Source organism: Loxodonta africana, chromosome 18 (assembly GCF_030014295.1).
Source record: "Loxodonta africana isolate mLoxAfr1 chromosome 18, mLoxAfr1.hap2, whole genome shotgun sequence".
Classification (NCBI taxonomy): Eukaryota; Metazoa; Chordata; class Mammalia; order Proboscidea; family Elephantidae; genus Loxodonta; species Loxodonta africana.
Genome location: NC_087359.1, coordinates 31643342 through 31666291, shown reverse-complemented (window position 1 = coordinate 31666291; position 22950 = coordinate 31643342). Strand labels below are relative to the sequence as shown.

Sequence of the window (22950 nt, the reverse complement as noted above, 5' to 3'; positions counted from 1 at the left end):
TACAGGGTTGATATGAGTTGGAATTGACTCGATGGCAATGGGTTTTTGGATTTCGGTATCAGAAGGGTTTCTCTGGGCTTCAAATCTACCTTATTGCTGGAAATGTAAGTCTCTGCTTAGCCCTTTATATGACATTTCATTTAATATTAAAAACAATTCTATGAAATCCTATCTTCGTCTTTTCAGAGGAGGAAACTAAGGCTCAGGGAGTTAAGGATGGAATTCAGATCCTAGCTCTGACCTTTACCAGCTGTCATGGATTGAATTATGTCTCCCCCAAAACGTGTGTATCAATTTAGCTGGGCCATGAGTCCCAGTATTGTGTGACTTTCCTCTATGTTGTAAATTATGCCTTTATGATGTTAATGAGGGAGGATGGGCGGCAGTTGTGTTAGTGAGGCAGGACTCAGTCTACAAGATTGGATTGTGTCTTGGGGCAATCTCTTGAGATATGAAAGAAGTGAGCAGAGAGAGAGGGGGACCTCATACCACCAAGAAAGCAGTGCCGCTAGCAGAGTGCTTCCCTTGGACCCAGGGTCCCTGTGCAGAGAAGGTCCTAGTCCAGGGGAAGATTGATGAGAAGACCGACAGAGAGAAAGCCTTCCCCTGGAACTGACGCCCTGAATTTGGACTTTTAGCCTACTTTACTGTGAAGAAATAAATTTCTCTTTGTTAAAGCCACCCTCTTATGATATTTCTGTTTTAGGAGCACTAGATGACTAAGACACCAGCTGTGTGACTTGAGTAAGTTAGTCACTCCAGAGGACCCTCAGCTCTGGGATAAAGAGGCCTGCCCTGTGGGGCTGCTGTCTGGATTGGAATGACCCCTGGGAAGTCACTGCTTTAGTGCCTGGTACATTGTCAGCACTCAGAAGATGTCATTGACCATTGCTGTCAACAAGGAAGGGACAAGTGCTAGGGGCTAGGGTCTGCCCTCAGTTCACTGGGAGGTATTGATTCATAAGTGCAAATTAGCACAAACTTTTTAAAGGACAATTTGGTAAAATCTACCAAAAGTTTTAAAAATCTTTGACTCACTAATGTCCCATTTATAAATTCATCTTGCAACTGTACACACAGTGCAAACAAATGTATGTACCAAGATATTTCCTTCAGGCAGCATTGTTTGTAGTAACAAAAAGCTGTAATGACCTAAATATCCACTAGGAGGGGAACAATGAAATAAATTATGACACACCCATATACAGAGGCAGATATGTTATTAAGTGAAAATAGCAAGGTGCTGAACAGTGTGGGGAGTGTGCTATCATTTGTGTAAAAAACACACACGTGCACACACGCAAACTGCTAAATGGCTTGGATATGCCCAAAATATCTCTGGAAATTGACATTAAAACTCTGCAGAGTGGTTGCCTTTGGGGGAGGGAGGAGGGACAAGGAGGCAGGTTGGTAGTGTAGAAAGACTTGTTTTTTATTGTACAGGTTTTTGAGCCTTTTTTTTTTTTTTTTTGTAAGAAACACCAACTGAGTAATTTCACGCAGGTAGAGGGGAGGAAGGGGATTCCTGGGAAAATCAGCTTAGTTACCTCAGCTCTGAGTGGCTGCACAATCCTTCCATCGAAAGTGACGACAGTCCAGAAATGTCACCTGTGCTTTGTGATTACATCTCTGTCACCACTGGAGATCTCTCCCTATCTTAGCTGTCATACCGCCTGCCCCCAGCAGGGGGAAGCACAGACCCACAAAAGCATTGGTCCCCCACCACCGCAAGGATCCTTTCTAGGATTGCCTCCTCTTTTTGACCCATGATACTTCCTGCCAAGCCGACCAAATTTGTTAGTAATAATTGATTAAATTACCTGTCCCCTCCTCCTTTTTGATAACTAACAGTTCTGACTGGCATTCGAGAGAGAGCTAATATAGGCTTGCTGAACTGGTAAGTTTCCACACGAGAGGTCCCAGCTAGCCCAGCCTTTTTTCTACCCGGCTTTGGGTGGTGGTGGTTGGTAGTGACCTGAGGACCCCCAAGGATTTCTAGCTGTGGGGCACAGATACCCTTTTGGGAGGTTCTGGCCCAACACACCCACCCTTCTCCTCCCCCTTCAAAAAAGTAGTTCTGGGCAAGAGGGGGCATGAACACCTGGCACCACAGGCTGATTTGTAGCAGCCACTCTCCCAGATGTGTTCAGAGTCTGTCCCTTGCTTGTGTCTGAGCGCCCCAAGGACAGGAACTCTTCTGTCTGCCACAGAATCCCCAGAACCGAGCACAGTGGTTGGCACACAGCTGGTGCTAAGGAAAGGTTTGTTGTTGAATTGAAAGAGACAGCCATTGAGAGAATCAGAGGCTAGTTAAAAAAGCAACAACAAAAACAAGCCGTACCACCTAACCCACTTCTGGTCTGTCCTGGGCTGGAGGTGAGGGCGCTGGGCAGGGAATGGATCAGCTTCCCAGGATGCTCAAGGAGAACTCTACTTCGACTCACCTTGGAGGTCTCTGGCAGGAACAAGAAACAAGTGGCTCCATCTCTTACCACCTGGGGTGTCAATGACCTTGGCTTGGATGAAAAGCTTAAATCAGGTCAGCCCTGGCAAGGTGTGTGTGAGGGAAGCTTATCCCACGGCCTTCCTCAAGATGAGATAACTTCCCAGGTCCTGCTTAAACTCCTGCCAGTGGGTCTTGACAATTTGAGAGTAAAGGTGGAGGGAAGATGATGCTATAAGGGGAGGGGACTCATATGACCTCTGGGCTGGCCTAGAGAAGATCCTGGGCTCATTCAGAGGGTCCTCAATGCACTGGTAGTGCAGGCAGGAGCCAACTGGGGATCCTGTAAATTAAATGCGGATGAGAGGAGCAAGCGAAAGAGACAGGCTTCAAATGCAGGCTGGAGATTGTGCCCCAGCCCTGAATTCTAACCCTCCAGGTACTTCCTGCCTTTCTGGTCCACCCTGAATGGGGGAGGAGGGGTAGGACAGTAGCTCCAAGGTACTGTAGAAAATGCTCTGGGTTTCGCAGGTGGACAGGCAGGAGGTCTGTGTCTGCCCATTATTAGCTGTGTGCTTTTGGGCAAATTGCTTATCCCCTCTGAGCCCAGTTTCTCCATTTCTAAAATGAGGAGCTCAGTACCTGCCTCTCCTGGTTGTCTTTGTCAGGATGAATGAGACACAGGCCCTGGGAGTAATTGGCAGACACCAGAGATTGTTATTCTCCAAGGCGAGAGAGAGGCCACCTTAGTTCCCTGGAGGTGACAGCGTCAAGGAAAAAAAATTTTTTTTTTTTTTTCTCCTCTGCGGTGCCTGCTCCCAGCCCCGCGGTTGGCTTTAATCCTTCCTTATCCAACCCCCGTGGCTCTCCTTGGAACTGCCTTGGTGGTCCCAGCTTCTCGAAGCCAGCCGTTTTTCACAGGCGCCCTATACTAAAACCACTGGGTTTGCCGGCGCAGGCGCAGAGTTGGTCGAGGGTGGGACAGGTGGCAGGGTCTACGTTGGCCCTTGTCCGCGTCCCCCGCCCCGCTTCGTGCTTGTCGTTTGCAGATAGCTCCTTCTGGTCATTAGCTCATCTGTGGGCTAAAAAGAGGAGAAGAGAAACAAGGGGTGGGGGCCTGAAAGGGGGTTCCCACCTTCTCAGTCGGGGGCCCGAGAGGGGGACGCAGCCCCTGCGTCCCAACGCAGCACCACTGTGGGTCTCCCAGCCGCACTTGCAGTCGCTGAGAATCCTCGACTCAGAGGTTTACCCCCTCCCGCCCCCCGGCCGTGACCCCCTTCCCCAGACCCGGCCAGTGCTCCCGCTCCAGCTGGCGGCTGATATGGTTCTAGGACCCGGAGGCGCCGCCGAGCGGGCCGCCGCCTCTAGCCTCGCCTTCGCCACCTCCCGCTCCCGCAGGTGAAGCGGCGCCGGCCTCTCTCTGTGCGGCTGCAGGTGACCGGGCCGGCCGCTCCGCCCGCCGCGCCATGGCTGCGGGGGACCCCCGGCCGAGCAGCGCCCGCCCCCTCCCTCCAGCCCGCCCCCCTGGGGCTGGGTGCGCAGCGGCGGCGGCGGTGAAATGCGGTCTGCGCTCACCGGGAGCAGCAGCAGAAGTTCGAAAATCGCCGAGGGGGGAGCCTGCGCCGCAGCTTCCTGCCCCCGGCCCAGCCCTCCGGCCCCGGCGGCCTGCAGCCTGACTTCCTCCCCGCGCCCTGCAGCTCGCCGCCCCGCGCCCTCGGACGGGGCCGCCCGGATGGAACGCCGCGCCCCAGCCCCTGAGCGCCGCTGAGCCGAGACCCTCACCGCGGCGAGCCGCTGTCTCCATCACCCTCGGGCCGGGATCCGTGTCCCCCGTCCCTGGAAAGCTGGATTTCCGAGGCTGGAGGCGCCTGGCAAACTGGGTGGGGACCACCATGGGCAACGCGGCTGGCAGCGCCGAGCAGCCCGCGGGCCCCACTGCATCGCCCCCCAAGCAGCCCGCGGCTCCCAAGCAGCCGATGCCCGACGCGGGAGAGCTGGAGGAGAGGTTCAACCGTGTCCTGGTGAGTGTGACCCCGGCGGCGCGCAGTGCACGGCCAAGGGGCGGCAGGGGCTCGGCACTTGTCCCCGCCTCCGGGGGGCTCAGGTGTCGCTTGGAGATCCCTGGCCCAGCGGCTGCTTTCTCCAGGGGGTGGGAGTGACAGTGGCTTCCTTCAGAGTGACTTAGCACTCTCCCCCCAAAACTTTTCTTCTGCAACCGCCTGATCTCCCTCTCCAAGACGCCATCCCCCTCCTCCCAGCACTCCTGGGTCTAAAGGTCTTAAACAAAACTGATCAGTGAGGAAGTGGGAAGCAGAGCAGGCCAGGGGGTCCCCGGGCAGCCCCTTCCACACTACACGCAGGCCCAGCCACCAGGTGCGGGTCTGGAGCATTTCCCCTCTCTGTCTTCGCGGGTCAGAGACAGAAGGGGTTACATCTTAAGCTCCCGGGAGCAGGAGATGGAGGCAAGGTGTTTAGGTTCTGATTGTTCAGTGCCTGGGCTGCTGGGAGTTGGGTCGTTGGGTCGCGGAGAGGGTTATCTGTGTTTCTCACCCGTATTTATCAGGGTGCCTGCAGGTCCTTGTCTTGGGCATTGCCATCGGTCCACTGAAGGAATTAGGTCAGGAAGGGCGGGGTCGGGGCGGTCTGGTCACTCTGCTTGGGGTGGAGCAACAGTCCGGAAGTCCCCCTGGTTTGCTTGTAGGACTGGGAGGGCCCTGGGGACTAGGCCACTGCGGAGGGCTCCATCAGCTCAGTGGCCTAAGTTTGGTGGGGTGGCAGCACCAAAGCAGAGGCAGGGGGTCCCACCAGAGGGTGGGAGGCAGAAGTGGGGAGGGGGAAGAACCATTCATTCTCACTTCTGGCTCCCTACCTCAGCCTGTCCCGGGCCCCTTCTCTAATTAAGTGGCCTGTCTGTTGTCAACCTTCCTTTGATGGACACTGGGTGACAGGCGAATAAGGCTATGCTTTTTCCCAGAGGTCCTTCCTAGTCTGAGCAGGCTGGCATTGCAAGACTGGGGGTGGGGTCTGAGGGAGACCTGGCATCAGTAGTGCTCAATTTGTCCCCTCCACCTCCTTGACATCATTTTCCCGCCCCTGGCTGGTGGTTAGACTATACATTAGACCCTCTGCCTGGCCCCACAAAGCACCTCCCAACAGTTCTTGAAAATCTTGGCTGCTGTTGCCTCCCGGAAAAAGGCTAGGAGCAGTTTTGGAGGAGCTAGCTGGGGTGAGGTGGGGCAACAGGCTTGATTAGGGGAGAGAGAGGGCCTCTGAGGGGTGCCTCACTCCAGGCTAGCCCCAGACTTCCCCATTTCTCCACCTACCCTCTCTCCCCTCTCCCTAAACCCAGGGCCTGGCCAAGCTGAGCTGAGCTGAGCAGATGGGTGTCCAGGTGGGGGGTGGGAGGATGAGGGGATCATTTGGGGAGCCTAGGTTGGTGGTGGGTCCCTGGGCTCCACCAGCCTACTTGGGGAGCATAGGTCTTTCTCCTTAAGTGCATGTCTTTGGTGGTGGTGTGGGGGGTCCCAGGGTGAAGGCCAGGCTCCAGTCCACTCTCTGCTGTGCACACCAACGGAGAGGAGCTGTGTGAATAATGCAGACCGCTGGAAAATGCATAAGTCAAGTGGTGAGGCTTTGATGCCTGCGTAGGACATTATTTTTTTTTGGGTAGTTGCCATAACTCTGATTGGCTGGGTCTGACACTGAATGCCTTTGGGAGCCCCTGAGTACCAAGAAGTGGAGAGTGGAAGCCCAGAGGTGGGTCTTAGAGGATGATGCCCTTGTGGATAAAGGGTGGTGGCTGGGTAGAAACCTAGGGCATTAGTACCTGCTGAACTTACCCCCGCCCTAGCCCCCAGGAACCCTAGCGTTTACACTTTACTACTTCCTGAGGAGGGTTCGGCCTGGCCCTTGTCCTGTTGTGAGCAGTACTTACCCAAGGTCACTTGGCTAAGAACCTGACTCCTCACACTTCCCACCAGCAGGGGCGTTTGCCTGGAGCCTGGGGTGACAGTCTTGACCCCTTTCTGAGGCTGCCTAAAGCTAAAGATTTGGCTAAACACACACACCTGGCAATGGGCATTGCAAGGTGGGCCTCCACCTGACCTCCCAACCCCAATGGCCAGAGCCCAGTCCTGTCCTTAGGGAGTGTCTAAGATGAGAAGAACCTTAGCTTGCTGAGGGTGACAGGCCATCACCCTCAGTGTCCCCAGTTTTCATGGAAGAAGCATTACCCTACTTTGGGGATCTAGTCAGATGGCCTCAGGGAGCCCCTTCTAATCTCTCAAGCTCAGCCCTTTCACCACTGGGAGGCGAGAGATCCAGACACCCAAAACCACCCCTCCTTTTCTGGTTGTGGGCCTCCTCCCTTGGGTGAAGGGTGCCCCCACAAGGGCTATACCCACACAGGAGATCCAGGGAGCCTGCTTTTCCTTCCTGGGGCCAGCCTTTTTCCCATGCAAGGGTGTGGGACAAGCTGTGAAGAGAGAGGGGTGCCCTTACTTAAAATGGGGGCGGGAGGAAGAGCAGGTTGAGCCAGGGTTTCGGCTGCTGCCTTAGCAACGGTGGAGGAGCAGTGTCTGCCCAGCCACACGGGCCTGCTGCGGATGGTGGGAAAACCAGCCAGCCCTGCTCTGCTCTCTCCTCTCCTACGCCCATTCCTGAGGCTGGGTGGCTTCCAGCCCTCATTCCCTCCCCTGCGGGGCAGGCAGAGCCAGAGACTGAGATGGCAAGGTGCCCTTTCCAGGTTTGCCGGACAGCCAGGTATAGGACAGCCCTAATCTGTCTGTAACCTTGGGGCAGAGGTTTCGAAGCTACCTGGCAGGGCAAAGGCATCAAGCGGAGGTGCTGGGAAGGGTGTGCCCAAGGCCTAGGGTGATGCTGGCATCCAAGTGGGGGATGAACCATTTGGAATGGAATTTGTCTGAGGGGGGCCAGCATCCTGGGGTACTGTTAGCATATGCCCTTAGCATGTACCCTTAGCATGTGCCCAGGGATGTGGGCACTTGGCCAGGCTGTGTGGGGTGGTCAGAACAGCCCTAAGCAGGATGTGGGTCCTGGGAGTCCTACTGTGGCTGGCTCCTCCCCCCTCAGACTGGTGATGGGGAGCCGGGGGAGATGTCATGGTTCTGCTGCCCTAGGACTGAGCTCCATTCTCTCTGGTGGAACAGAATAGGTTTTTATTTTATTTTTTCCTAAATTTTATTAATTTTGTTGTTGTTGAGAATATACACAGCAAAACATACACCAATTCAACAGTTTCTACAGGTACAATTTAGTGACATTGATTATGTCCTTCAAGGGGTGCTACCATTCTCACCCTCCTTTTCTGAGTTGTTCCTCCCCCATTAATGTAAACTCAGTGACTCCTAAGGCTCCTATCTAATCTTTTGAGTTGCTGTCGTCAATTTGATTCCATATAGATAGTTCTTAAAAGAGCATAATGCTCAAGGCAGACATTCTTTACTTAAAACAAAACAAACTGTTGAGTCGATCCTATAGGACAGAGTAGAACTGCCCCATAGGGTTTTTAAGGAGCTACTGGTGGATTTGAACTGCCAACCTTTTGGTAGCAGCCAAATGCTTAGCCACTGTGCCACCAGGAAGCCATTCTTCACTAGTTAGGTTAACTTATTGTTTGGCTTTAAGAAGGCTTCCGGGGACATTTTTTTTTTTTTTCTTTTAAGTGAAAGTTTACACATCAAGTCAGTCTCTCATACAAAACCTTATATACACCTTGCTATATACTCCTAGTTGCTCTCCGCCTAATGAGACAGCACATTCCTTCTCTCCACCCTGTGTTTCTGTGTCCATTCAGCCAGCTTCTGTCCCCCTCGGCCTTCACATCTCCCCTCCAGACAGGAGCTGCCCAGATAGTCTCATGTGCCTACTTTATCTAAGAAGCCCACTCCTCACCAGCATCGTTCAGGGGACATTTTTGGTTTAAGGTTTAAAGATTATCTCAGGGCAATAGTTTCAGGGGTTCATCCAGGTTCCATGGCTCCAGAAAGTCTGGAGTCCATAAAAATTTTCAAAATCTGTTCTTCATTCTCCCCCCAACCCCTTTTGATCAGGAATCTTCTATGGAATCTTTGATCAAAATGTTCAGTCATGGTAGCCAGGCACCATACAGTTCTTCTGGTCTCATGGCAAAGGAGACAGTTGTTCATGGAGGCAATTAGCCACACATTTCATATCCTCCTCCTGTTCCTGACTCTCCGTCTTCCTCTGTTGCTCCAGGTGAATGGAGACCAATTGCTGTACCTTCTTGGATGGCTGCTTGCAAGCTTTTAAGACCCCATGCACTATGCAGTGAACTAGGAGGTAGAACAGAAGCACTAAACATATTATTGGGCCAAATGACTAGGATGTCCCATGAAACCGTTACTCTAAACCTCCAAACCAAGGAACCAAGTCCCACGAGGTGTTTGGTTGTCCATAAGTAGCCTCAGCAGCTACTCATTTTTTTTTTCTTTTGTCATTGTGTATATCTATCACACATCCTTCGTTAGTTCAACTTTCTACAGGTATACACCTTATTTGTCCTTTTGTGACTGCCTTATTTCGCTCAGCATTCTGTCTTCAGGCTCCATCCGTACTGTACCATGTATCAAGACTTCCTTTCTCCTACGGGCTGAGTAGTATTCCATTGTATGTATGTACCACATTTTGTTTATCCATTCATCTGTTGATGGGTATTTAGGTTGTTTCCACCTTTTGGCTATTGCGAATTTTGCTGCAATGAACATAGGTGTATTTAATTTTTAAAATAATTTATTTAATTTTATTTTGTTGTTGAGAATATACACAGCAAAACATACACCATTTCAACTGTTTCTACATGTACAATTCAGTGATGTTGATTACATTCTTCGAGTTGTGCTACCGCACTCACCCTCCTTTTCTGAATTGTTCCTCCTCCATTAACCTGAACTCCCTAAGGTTCCTAGCTAATCTTTCCGGAGTTGTTGTCACTTTGATCCCATATAGATAATTCTTAAAAGAGCATCATGCTCAAGGCAGACATTCTTTAATAGTTAAGCTAAACTATAGTTTGGTTTTAAGAAGACTTCAGGAGATATTTTTAGTTTAAGGTTTAAAGATTATCTCAGAGCAATAGTATCAGGAGTGTATCCAGCCTCCATGGATCCAGAATGTCTGGATTCCATGAGAATTTGAAATTCCATTCAGACCAAAATAGGTTTGGGAGCACGTAGCTGTGGAGCCTAGGTTGCTCAGGCCCTGTGCATCCCACCTCTGGACCATGCGGTCAGTTGTTAGGCTGGCCAGAGGCTGGAGGGTGGCATTCCTGGCAGGCAGGCTTGTCACACGTTGACCCTGGAAACCCAGAGATGTGGTGAGCATGATTCATAGAGACATCTGGGTTTGGCAAAGAGCTGGGTGAGATGGGCAGGAGCAGGTGGAACCACCCTTGGGGCTGCCTCTGTGTTTTTGCTGGGAACAGGAAGCCCTGGAAGGTGGCTTGGGCCTCCATGCCTCTGAGTTGGGCAAGGGCTACTCTGGGAAAGGTGAGGGTAGCTTCCAAGCATTGGAGTCATGAAGTTTGGGGTTTGAGTTTTGTCTTTGCCACTTACTACCTGTGTGACCTTGGGTAAGTTACTTAACCTCTCTGAGCATCACTTATCCTCACATGTAAAAGAAGAGAACAATAATGGTATATGCTGGCCTTCTAGTATTGCTGAGGGGATTGAATGATGGTGGAAATGCAGAGTGTTGAGCACAGTGTCTGGCACACAGTAAATGCTCAATAAACACTCTCCCTTGTGAGGAAGGGGTTGATGACGTTGGAGCTGATGAAGGCCTCTCCATCCTGGGCCCCTGTGAGGTAAAGGAGCACAGAGCCCATCTCTCCCCTTCCCTCACCCCCGTCAGCAAGACCACCCAAGGTTGCTGTGCACCCCTGCAGAGATTCCATCACCGGCCATCCCAGGCTAGGCTGCCACCACACAGGCCTATGTAGACAGCTCTGCAGTGGCTGGAAACCATGAAGGGCGGCCTGCCTCTCCTGGAGGGTGGAGCAGCAGCGGTGCTAACGGTAACAGTGTGTGTGGAGAGGGGGTGGAGAGGCCTCCACTTCCCCCTGAGAGAGGGTGTGTTGCGGGGGGGGTTCCCCAGTGAGTAAGAGCTCAGTGTGGGCAACAACAGGAAGCGTAGGGTGCTGGGTGGCAGGAAGTGGGGCTGACTGTTGCTGATTCCTCAGATGGGGGAGGGGGGCTGGGCCAGGTTGTCTGCAGAAGACCCCTGGGGGGGCCAAGACCCACATTTCTAGTGGTTCCATCTCCCTCAGTGCTTCTTCTTCCAAGGAAACTCAGTCTTCTCACCAGCTTATCAGCTAGGTCACCTTGGGCAAATGACTTAATGGCTCTGTGCCTCAGTTTCCCACCCATAAAATGGAGATTATAATAGTATCCACCTTGTAGACTCTTTGTTGAGGTTTAAATGAGGTAATAGATGTAAAAACACTTAGAGTGGCACTTAGCACAGGGCAAGTGATGCGGGGGTGTTCCTCCTCTTCCTCCCGCCAGCCTGCTTTATACAGGCAGTGCCTGCTATCCTGGCTTCTACCCTGTTGGTCCTTGTCCCTGCCGTGGGGGCCCTTGAACCCTGAAGGGAGAAGTTGCTAATTTTGGGGGGATTCCAGCACTCTATCCTAGGGCTGAGTCACCCCAGAGCACTTGTATAAGCCTGGGATTGTTTATAAGAGCCCCAGAAAATCTATATTCTGGAATTTTTTAAGTGGATAAAACGGGTTTTTTTGGAGATGCACTGACAGCTTTAGAACCAAGGTGGGGGCCATACAGGGGTGGGGGGTAGGGCAGCCATAGGGGCCGGGCCAGGGTGAGGAACACCTGCGGGTCTGGTTTGAAACTGGAGTTGGTGCCCAAGTTCAGGGGCATCCTGGGACTTGCAGGGCCGGGCCTCATGAGGAGAGGGTGGGCAGGTGGGTTGGGATGCAAACTCAGCTCGGCTGAAAGTGGAACCGGCGGGTGTGGCTGTGTCCAACTGCAGGTGGAGCCCCTTCAGTTTCCTGGGAGCCCCCTCCCGATGGCACCGCTGGTGGGAGGGTGGTATGAGCCTGCGAGGGGCTGGTCTTGAGTGAGTAGAGGATGGGGGCCCCCTTTGGTACCCAGAGAGGTAGGGGCAGGGAGGGAGGAGAATGGTCCACACATTCTAGTAGAAAGATTTGGGGAACCAGCTCCTTTTCTTGGCCACACTCCAAAAGATGACTCTTATCTGCCTCTTTGTCTGACCCAAAGCACTAAGAGCATCAGGAAAAGAGGGTCAAGGGGTCAGTTAAGATTTTAGCCAAGTCTAGGTTTTACCTGGATGTTTTTACCAACTTCCACTCATCATACCTTGTCACTGCACCCCCCGCCCCCACACTTTGGGCCTTTCCTGGACTCTCTCCTGTCTGTGGAATGCCTTCTGCATAGTGCTGTGCAGTTGAAGAATATTATTCCATCAGAACACAGCTTCTCATCGAGTGTCCCCAGCAGTTCTGTGAGCCTGTGAGGTAGAGGGTGTGTGCCCATTTTATGAGGAAGAAGCTGAGGCTCCGAGGGGCAAAGGAGCTCTAGGGCTGGGGGGTCCAGAGCTTGGGTCTTCTGAACCCAGTCCTGGTTCCTCCATGTCATAGCTGCCCCTCCTGCTCTCCGCCTCCCTGGAGGCAGGTGTCTCCCCCACCTGCACTGCTTGCCCCTTCTGGTCCCATCTGAGCACTGTCAGCCAACCTCCTGCTTATCCCTCCCAACCCCGTGCTGGGGACCTGGCTCTGGGGGGCTGTTCCTGCTTTCCAGGGTGGCTTCGCCCCACCCCAAGTGAGTGGCAGCTGCTGGCCTCTCCCTCACTCCCTGGGGTGGCCGTTTCCTTGGAGGGCACGGCAGGCCTGAAGAGCAGCTGCTAATTAGTGCTCAGTGCTGTCAGAGCTATTTCTGATTTCCAAGCCTAAATTTAGCCTGTCTTGCAGGCTGGTGTGTGGGCCCAGAGGCCTAAGAAGGCCCAGGTGGGGAAGGGGCAAAGGGGTACCCTGCCCTCCACCACTGCCTGGAGCTGTCTGAGATCTGGACAGGTGTGCCATCCCTGTAATTGAGGGAAGCAGGCCCCTCATCCCTGTAATAACTGTGGGCTTGTCTTGGGAGGGGCTGGGTGGTGGTTCAGAGCTAGCTCTGGGCTCAAAGCCTGGCTCTGCTCTTACTGGCTGTGCGACCTTGGACAGGTCACTAACCCAATCTGTGTCTACACCTGTACCAAAACCAAACCCATTGCCATTGAGTTATTCTGACTCATGGTGACCCCATGAGTTACAGTGTAGTACTACTCCCTAGGGTTTTTTTTTTGGCTGTAGTCTTTATGGAAGGAGCCCTGGTGGTATTTGGCTACTAACTAAAAGGTTGGGAGTTCGAATCTACTTAGCAGTGCTATGGGAGAAAGACCTGGCAATCTGTTCCCATAAATATTACAGTCTAGAAAACCCCATGAGGCAGTTCTACTCTGTCATATGGGGTCACTATGAGTCAGGATTGACTCATCGGCATCCAACAACAGTCTTTATGGAAGCAGTTCGCCAAGGCTTTCTTCCATGGTGCTGCTGGGTGGGTTCAAACCGCCAACCTTTAGGTTAGCAGCTAATTACAAACCACTTATACCACCCAGGCTCCTTCCTACACCTGTAGAGTGGGAATAATAACAGTGCCTAGTAATGGTTGTAGAGCCCTGGTGGTGCAGTGGTTGAGTTTGGCTGCTAACCAAAAGTCAGCAGTTCGAATCCACCAGCTATAACTTGGACACCTTATGGGGCAGTTCTACTCTGTCCTATAGGGTCACTATGAGTTGGAATTAACTTGATGGCAATGTTTTTTTTTTAGTAATGGTTGTGTGGTAGGAATAGGGTCACTGGTGCAAAGGGCTTAGAGCAGTGGTGGGCATTGAGGCAAAGTTGGATTCTGTGATTATTGTGGTCATCATTGCTATGGTGGAAGTGCTATCTGGGGTACAAGGGCCATTCTGGGAGCCAATCAAGTTGCTGGGGTATGTGAGCGTCCAGAAAGACCCATATTGAGGAGCAGCTGCCCTCTCAGGCTCAGATGCTGGGGCTCAGCCACCCCCTCACTCCTCTGCCCTCCTTCCCCACCGCCATCTCTCCCCCCACCCCCTCCCTACAGGCCACAGGCTCCAGCTTCCCAGACACTGCCTGCCTTCTCTCCTCCTTCCTCCTTTCCGCTCAGCCTTGCTCCCCGCCTTGCCCCTGCCCCCACCCCATGTCTCTGTGGGCTGGTGATGTATCAGGGAGGACCAGGGAGAGAGACAGAGAATGGCCCCAGGGAACCCTCCTTGGGAAAATGGTACCCTCCCCACAGCTCTCAGACCCTTTCCTGGGCAGCCCCTTCCATGTCATAGCAAGAGCTGTTCTGGAGGTTGGTGGGTTGGGGGAGGGGAGGGCGCCTGATGAGACAGCACAGTTTCCTCAATCCAGGCTCAATTTCGCAATGAGGGAGAGAGATGACGTACTCCCAACCCCAGCCAGCCTGGGGGTGTCCAGTTGATGGGCAGTTTCACCTCTCAAGTGGGGCCCTCAGCAATGGGTGCTGAGAGCACCCAGCTTCCTGTCGTCTGGGCTGACCCAAAGCAGTGATTTTTGGGGTGAGGTCTGGCCAGAACCCCAGTACTAGGCCCAGCACCTCAGAGAGGAAACTGGCTGAGGAGCCTCAGATGGGTGTGGCTCCTTTCTGCCCCAGCTGTGGCCTCTTCTTAGGGCCACCTGACTGAAGGGGCATCGTCTGAGCCTCCAGAGCCCACAACAGAAGCTTCCATGGCTCTGAATGGGGCTTCTTGGGGGCTCCCACATCCCCAGTTGAGACCCTGGCTTAACTCAGAGCTCCTTGAGGGCAAGAACTGTCTTTCAGGGCCTGACACATCGTAGGCCCTCAATAAACCAGGGGTTTACTAGATTAGAGTAAACTGGCTTCATCTTCTGGGTCTCTCAGGGAGAGGCTCCAATTCTTGGATGTCCAGGGAGCTCCTCGTGTTGGCGACACCTGGTTGATCCTGCAGCCCCGAGTTGGGCCCTCTGCCTTCCCTGTGGGGGAGAAGTTTGACTGAAACACCATACCGTTGTCATCTGTGGCTGGTCGAGGAGGGCCCAGGCAGGCTACTACTGACCTTTCTTCGGTGCTGAGGGAAGTCCCAGCCTGCGCCACAGCACTCCAGGCCTAGCGTGCTGGCTGGGGAGATCCTGTGGCTGGGTGACCTTCCCCTCTGAAATCCCCCTCCCTCCTGCAACCATGACGTACCCGCCTGGAACCCCTGGCCTGCCTGACCCGCCTGACCTCAGCTCCAGGTCCTATCTCCTCACTTCTCAGTGACCAGGTGGGAGGGGGCCCTTTGCTCTCCCCACTGAGAGGTTTTCTGGTGTTTATGAGGCACTGTGCCCTGGGCTGGAAACCCTGGTGGCGTATCGGTTAAGAGTTCGGCTGCTAACCCGAGGGTCGGCAGTTCAAATCTACCAGGCACTCCTTGGAAGCCCTATGGGGTAGTTCTACTCTGTCCTGTAGGATCGCTATGAGTTGGAATTGACTTGACAGCAATGGGTAATGGGTGCCCTGGGCTGGGTGTATGCACACATGGTGCCTGGTGGCACAGGCATGGGTCTGTGTCCATACCTGGCCACACTTGAGCCTGGCTGGGGATGGCTCCTGTTATCTTCCCACCCAAGTGGGGGAAGAGATGATACCCGCATGTCACAGAGGGGGATGCTGGGGCCCAGAGGTGTCTGAGGTCCAGGCGAGCTGGGCTGAGAACCCTCATTCCTGTCTCTGCACCCTGAGTTCCAGGAGGCATAGTCGGGGGGACAGAGTCCAGGCCTGGATGATGCTACCTGAAGGTAGTCCAGGGGTGAGAAGATGATGAGGAATTATGTGTGTGAAAACCTACTAGGGAGCTCGGCCCTTTGTGGTCCTGGGATGCCCATTCTCCCCTGCCCCCACATTGAGGCACCAGGCTCAGGGGGTCTTTGCTTTGTCCCTCCCTCCCCAGAACTGCATGAACTTGCCCCCAGACAAGGTGCAGCTGCTGAGCCAGTATGACAACGAGAAGAAATGGGAACTTGTCTGCGACCAGGTGGGTGCTGGCACAGTTCCTTGCCCTTCCCTCCCACCCTCGGGTGTCCTGCCCTGCCATGGCCAGGCTGGGGCTGGCTGAAGAAGGGAGACTGCCACACTGCCCATGAGACCAAGAGCCTGCCTAGAGGCCAGCATCGCATCTGGGGAGGGTGCTGGGGTGTCTGCAGTCTCTAGGATCCCCTCTCTCAGACATGGGGCCTCCCCAGAGAGCCTGTGAGTCAGAACCAGGGCTGAGGCTGCCTCTGCTGAGCTGGCAAGGCTGCTCCAGGGCACCCACCAGCATGGCTAGGGCCATGTCACCATCCTCCTGGCAGCCTCCCTTGACCCCCTACCCCAGGGTTGGACGTCTTCATTTAACCCCATGGGAGATGTGGAGAAGGGGCAGAAACCCCTGTCCTCCTTTTACCTGGGGCCCGGAGGAGCTGTGGCCTTCCCAGAGTCACTTGAATTCCCTGTCTCTTGGTGCTCAGTCTGGGCTCATGGGCCCGCCACCTTCATGGCTCACTCACTGCTCTTGCCCCTCCAGCTCTGGGCTGCTGTCTGGCAGCAGGGTGGACCCCTCTCCCACTACTGGGCGGGTGAGGCCTGGCTGCCGGCAGTGATTTGGTGAGGGAGGGAGGTGGGGAGCAGCATGCAAGCCTGTGGCTCTGGAGGCTGGAGCTGGGGGTTGGGGAGCAGAGAGCCTCCCCTGGGAGCCAGGGCTGGGCCTAGCCTCCTGTAATGGACGGATGGGATGACTGAGCTGGCCAGGCAGCAGTCTGGGGTTAACGGCTGGGTGTGGAAAGAGGTTGGGGAGCTGACTCCAGAGGCCTTGGGCCTATAGTAGAAGTAGGAGGTTAGGGGGAAGGCTGGAGCATCTGAGGGGTCTAAGTGGGGAAGGACAGGTGCCCCTCTGGTTGGGAGCCTCTGCTGTAGTCCCTGCCCCTTATCTGAGAGGCTGCCTGAGCTGGGGGTGGGCTGGGGGAGCCAGGAGTTGCTTTGCTGAACACAAATGAGCACACACACACAGGTAGCTAACAACACAGGAACCCAGGTGAGCAGGACAGCTGGGATGGAGTCCTGTGGAAGGAGCCCTCAGCTTGCCAAGGAGCTGGGCTAGGGGTAGTGGAGGGGGCTGGCCCTCAATGACCCCTTCCATACCGTCCCCTCCAGGGCATTTTTCCTTCCTGTCCCCCAAGGCCTGAGCTGGGGTGTGGTCCAGGGAGGGCAGGGGACTGGGAGGATGCCACCTAGTGGCCAGTCTGAGTGCCCTCCACCTCCAGAGGTATCCATGGCAGAACCCACCTCTCCAGGCCCCACCCCAGAGCTGTGCTAGCGTATGGCCTGTGAGGCCCAAGTGGGGAGTGAAGGCTAGGCCCAGGATGGGGGAGCTTAAAGTGGTCTGGTGGACTGCTTGGACTTGTGCCTTTGGTAGTTCAAAGGGGTCTTAAGACAGCCTGGGAGCCGGGTCAGGGCTGAGAATGGGGCATTGGGACGAGGGCTAGGGTAGCTCTGCCAGTTCCCTGTACACCCCATTCCCTCTCCCCAGGAGCGATTTCAAGTCAAGAACCCCCCTGCAGCCTACATCCAGAAGCTGAAGAGCTACCTGGATACTGGTGTGGTCAGCCGGAAGGTGGCAGCTGATTGGATGCCCAACTTGGGGGTATATGTCTCCCCTTTTTTCTCTGTCCCTTTTCCCCTGCACCTCCCAAGCTGTGGGCAGCTGGAGTGACTGCGTATAAATGTACACTGTTCTCTGGGCCTGTGTGGGGACAGGTATGGGTATGTGTGTATTTCTAGGGGATGGAGAGTGCCCTAGACGTGGGGTTTTACTGATTCCTCTGAGCGTCCTGTATGTGCATATGTGGGTACACTTCTGTGTACTCATGTGTGTGCAGGTGTGCACGTTGTATGTCCATGCATGGATTCGTTTGTGTACTCTGTGTATATTTTTGTGTTTGTGTATGGATGTGAATGTGTTTGTGTATAACTTTATATATATGTATATACCAGAGTGTGTATGAAGCCCCTCTATTAGTGCTCCTGGGAGCTGTCCATGTCTGAAGCCCCCCACATTAGTTCTCCTGGGCGCTGTCCATGCCTGAAGCCCCCCACATTAGTGCTCCTGGGCGCTGTCCATGCCTGAAGCCCCCACATTAGTGCTCCTGGGTGCTGTCCATGCCTGAAGTCCCCACATTAGTGCTCCTGGGCGCTGTCCATGCCTGAAGCCCCCCACATTAGTGCTCCTGGGGTTAGCCCATCAGCACTTGTTAGGTCCCGTCAAGTTGGTTCTGACTCATAGCGACCCTCTGCACAACAGAGCGAAACACTGCCCAGTCCTGCGCCATCCTTACAATCGTTGTTATGCTTGAGCTCATTGTTGCAGCCACTGTGTCAATCCACTGCGTTGAGGGTCTTCCTCTTTTCCGCTGACCCTGTACTCTGCCAAGCATGATATCCTTCTCCAGGGACTGATCCCGCCTGACAACATGTCCACACATGTGTTCTGTGTGTGTGTACCCCATGTATCATGGCCAGGCATGGGTGTGTGTGTACCCTGTGCGTATATACTCAGGGTACCTGTGTGTGTGTGTATGTGTGTATACACAGGATGTCCATGTATGAATGTGGATGTGTATTCCCCATGTGTGTATATATCTGGATTGCTTGTATAGGAATGTATATGTGCATGTGTGCTCAAGATGTCCATGTATGGATGTGTATGTGTACACTCTGTGTGCTTGTATGGAGATATGTATGTCTTTGTGCGCTGTATGTCTGAGTATGAATGTGTGTATGTGTGTGTGTGTCTGGTGTGTGTGAGTATGTGTGTGTGTGTACGTGTCATATGTGTCTGAGCATGGTTGTGTGTGTGTATGTGCCCTGTGTATCCGAGTATAGGTGTGTGTGTGTGCGTGCCGTGCATGTCTGAGCATGGATGTGTTTGTGTACGTGCTGTGTGTCTGACTATGAATGTGTGTGTGTGTGTGCGTGCCATGTGTGTCCGAGTATGGGTGTGTGTGTGTGCCATGTGTATCCGAGCATGGATGTGTGTGCGCGTGCCCTGCGTATCTAAGTATGGATGTGTATGTGTACCCTGTGTATCCGAGTAGAGAGATGTGTGTGTGTGCCCTGTATCCAAACATGGATGTGTGCTGTGCACCCCGTGTTCTGTGTATGGGGGAGTATGTGTAGCCTGTGAGTGCTTGTTCTGCTGGGCGGGTGTGTGGAGGTGGTGGGGAAGGCTGTGCGTGAAAGGCCACGGGTGCCAGTGTGGTTGTGTGGGGGTGGCTGCTGCTGGGTGCCACCTCAGGGCTTGGTGGGCCTGTGAGAGGCTTGGGCTACCCCCACCAGGCTGCCCTGTTCTTCACCCCCAGTTTAAGAGGCGAGTTCAGGAGTCCACACAGGTGCTGCGGGAGCTGGAGATCTCCCTGAGGACAAATCACATTGGGTGAGTGAGGGGCTCACATCCCCTCTCTGGTGCCCCAGGAGAGCTCTATCTCCAGGAAGCCCTGGGCTTTCCCTTCCTCCTCTCCCTGTACAGGGCTGTGCCTGTGGACCCTCTGTTTTGGGGTGGGTGTCGGGACTGCGGCCCCACCTCCTCCACTGCCCCACCTCTGGCCCTCATCTCAGCCATGCTTGAGCCGTGGTTCTTGCCTGAGCCCCTAGTATCCTGGGCCTTCTGAGCCAGGGCTTGTGGTGTCTCCCTGGGGGAGGGGCACCCTGGGGCCCTTGCACGCCCATTACCTGCCCAGTCTGGGCAAGCCCTCCTTCCTGGCTGGGACTCAGGGAGCCCTGTGTCCTGTAGGTGGGTGCAGGAGTTCCTCAACGAGGAAAACCGTGGCCTGGATGTACTGCTTGAGTACTTGGCCTTTGCTCAGTGCTCCGTCACGTAAGTGCTCCAGTGTTCACCCCCATGCCCCCATGCCGTGCCTCATAGCCTCACGCTTCCCTGTGCCTTGACCACTCCTCTGGCCAGCTCCAGACAGCACAGCCCCAGCCCAGCCTGGAACCCTGTGCTTGGCCCTGAACGATCCCTTTGATCCCTTTCCTGAAGACCTGCCCTAGACAGGGAGGAACATAGCCTGGGGTGCCACCTGGGACCTGGGGGACATCCCATTGGTGCACTCTTCTGTTCCACCCTTCCTATGCTCCACAGTCCCCCTACCCCATGGCTATGCCCAGCCCACTGCCAAGAACACAGCCTCCTCCCTACTCCAGCCTCTCCCCAGGCCTGTCTCTTTTCCCTCAATTTCCTCCACCCCTCTCTTAAGTACCCCTACAGCGTTGGCCTCTAACCCCACTGCATCATCCCCTGCAGGCATGACATGGAGAGCACAGACAACGGGGCACCCAACACGGAGAAGAGCAAGCCCCTGGAGCAGTCAGTGGAGGATCTCATCAAGGGTCCCCCCTCATCTTGCCCACCACAGCCTAAGAGTCGCCATCTGACCGTCAAGTATGTGTACCCCATGGTGGGTGGTGGGAGAATGGAGAATTCACCCCTACATCCCTGCATCTTGCCAGCCCACCTGGCACCCCTGGGGTGGTGGAAGGGGTAGCCAGGCACTGGGAGCAGGGTTGGGGCCACAAACAGGGCTTGGCTCACAGGTATGTTAAGAAGCCATTGGGGTGGCCACCTAGGGGCTGGAAATCTGGTTGGGCCTGGGATTAGGACGGGGTTTCTGTACCCATCTAACCCCCTGTTTTCTCCCATGTGGCCTCCAGATGCCCCCCTTCTCCCCGGTATGTAGCCCCCTGGTGGCAGGTGCATGTCTGGCTGGCTCCCTGGGATGGTGGGGGGTTGGGTGAGGTCAATGATTGATGTCCTGGGTTCAGCTACTGTGGATAGGACACCCCACCCAACTCTGCGCAGGAGACGGCCCTGGAGTATCGGCCCTGGAGTATGGTGTGGACCCTCAGCTTCCTCCCTTCCCACTTTGGGTCTAGGTGACCACCTTCACATTAGGCTCCAAACACTCACAATGTACTCATCCATTCATTCATTCAACAAACATTTTTTAGCACTTACTGCGTATCAGGTGCTGTGGTGGGTGTTCAGGAGCCAGACTAGCCTGTGATAGGGGACCCACAGTCTAGTGGGGGAGAATTCAGTGTGACAGGCTGTCACAGAGGTGTGACTGGGAGCTCTGAGAACAGAGGTGGCCACTGCCTAGGGCATCAGGAAGGTGTCCCAGAAGAGGTGACACTGGAACTCTGTCTTGCAGATGAATAGAGACTTTACAGGCAGTGATGGGGACAGGGAATGGCATTCTAGGCAGAAGGAACAGCATGGACAAAGGCTTGGAATGTGACAGGAAGATGGGAGACTCAACTGGGTGGTGGCAGGGCCTCTCAGTATTGTTGGAAATATGACAGAATTGTGACAAGGACCCAACATGCGGAAGTCACAATGGGCTGTTCTACAGTGAAAACGTCACACATGTTTTGGCAAATAACAATTACACATGCTCATATAGTACTTGCTATGTGCCAGGCACTGTTTTGAGCATTTAATATATTTATTCATCTTATAGTCCCAAAAAACCCTATCAAAAAGTTATAGCTATTACCACTTCCACTTTACAAATAAGGAAACTGAGGCCCAGAAAGATAAAGGAATTTATCTAGTAAGTGGCGGAGCTGGGATTTGAACCAATGTAGTCTGAATTGAGACTCTGGCTCTCAAGATGGAAGATAATCCCAAGTAGCCATGAGCGCCACCTTGTGGCCAACCCTTCCATGGCTGTTTCCAAGCTATGGCTGTCTTTTCACTCCATAGCCTCTCCACCCCAACCACAGGGCAACCCTTTTTAATGCCATATTGCTGTTAATGGACTTTACTTCCCTGACTCCTCTCTTCTCCTCCCCCCAGGTCTAGGGACTGAGGAACCCCACCTGCCCTCAGATGGTCTCTTTTGTTGGGTGGACAGGATGTAGTGGCCTAGGGTTCCAGAGTCCGTCTGAGTGAACAGTGGAATGGGAAGTGGGGGTTCCGGACTCTGACCCTGGCTGCCTCTCCTCCACCCCACTCAGGCTGACCTCAGCCCACAGCAAGAAAGCTCTGCGGCATTCCCGTATCGTCAGCCAGAAGGATGACGTTCATGTCTGCATCATGTGCTTGCGTGCCATCATGAACTACCAGGTGCGCTGGTGGGCACGGGGACTAGGGGGCCCAGGAACCAGGCCTGTGCTTACTAGGAGTTGCCCAGGCTGCTGGGGTTCTAGGACCAACTGTTCCTTCACCCCATCGCCCACTGGGGAGCCCTAGAAGTCTGGGCTGTTAGCTCAGTGTCTTGAGGTTGACAAGTCTTGAGGAGAGTCCCAGATTTTTGCTGCCTCCTTGTCAGTCCTCCTTGAGCACCCCTGGTTGTGGCCAGGGATGTGGGTGTGCCTCATTTGGGGACTTAGACACACACACCAAGAAGGGCTGGAGAGTGAGGTGGCAGCAGACAGCAGCCTGTGGCTATTTAGTTTGGAGGAGTGAATTGGTGAAGTGGGCCCTCCCTCACTTAGCCGGCCTTTGAGGATTCACTATGTCCAGGATGCTTCAGAAAAGACAAAGGGATTTAAAAAGAGGGACAGAGCCAGGCTTTGGCTATAGCAGAAGAGGGTGTGATTGGATAGAAAGGAATTTCCAAGCCTGAGGGCAGTTAAAGGCCAGAATAGCGTGGCACTGTCTGTGCTGAAGGTGCTGGGCAGAGGGTCCTGGCAGTCCTGGGGGTCTGCCCGGAGGAGCTGACCTCTCTTCTCTCCCCAGTCCGGCTTCAGCCTTGTCATGAACCATCCCGCCTGTGTCAACGAGATTGCTCTGAGTCTCAACAACAAGAACCCCAGGTAACGTCCACACCCCTCCTTTCTTCACTTCTAGACCCTCCTCCTATTTAACCCTTTGCCCACTCTGTCCCCCAGTTCTCAGGACTACTGCCCAGATTCATTCTACCCCCATCATTGGCTCCTCTCTTCTCCCTCAAGCCTGGCTCCCCTGCTCTTGCTGAGGAGCTCACTATCAGCTCCCCTGTCCTTGCCAGCCCTGTGCCCACCTTTGCTGCAGAGCCTGACTGTTTTCAAGGGACAACCTTCTCTCCCCAGAACCAAGGCTCTGGTGCTGGAGCTGCTGGCAGCCGTGTGCCTGGTGCGGGGGGGACATGACATCATTCTTGCGGCCTTTGACAACTTCAAGGAGGTACTGGAAATCTCCTCCCCCGTGGCCCAATACGCACCTGCCCCTGTGGTGGGCTTGGAGTCCCATTGCTAACAATTGTTGCCTCTGTTGGGGGAAGCCAGGGACGTCAGGTGGGCATTTGGGGAGCAGGGGGAAGTTTTGAAGAGAAGGTGCAGAATCACATAGTTACACTGTCTGGGGCCACAGGGTTAACTCCTGGATCTGCT

The 22950-nt window shown here is 54.2% G+C and overlaps 1 protein-coding gene across 1 annotated transcript in view; it reads left to right on the top strand.

The window, feature by feature from the left end:
- Positions 1–4153: 4153 nt before the first annotated feature.
- FMNL1 (formin like 1) overlaps positions 4154–22950 on the top strand; it is a 28705-nt gene continuing 9908 nt past the window's right edge. The window contains exons 1-9 of the mRNA XM_064270997.1: positions 4154–4464; positions 15494–15577; positions 17108–17221; positions 18936–19009; positions 19367–19450; positions 19880–20017; positions 21595–21703; positions 22319–22395; positions 22651–22744. Coding sequence (XP_064127067.1) covers positions 4336–4464; positions 15494–15577; positions 17108–17221; positions 18936–19009; positions 19367–19450; positions 19880–20017; positions 21595–21703; positions 22319–22395; positions 22651–22744 — 903 coding nt within the window. The 5' untranslated portion in view covers positions 4154–4335. The remainder of the gene's footprint in view (positions 4465–15493; positions 15578–17107; positions 17222–18935; positions 19010–19366; positions 19451–19879; positions 20018–21594; positions 21704–22318; positions 22396–22650; positions 22745–22950) is intronic.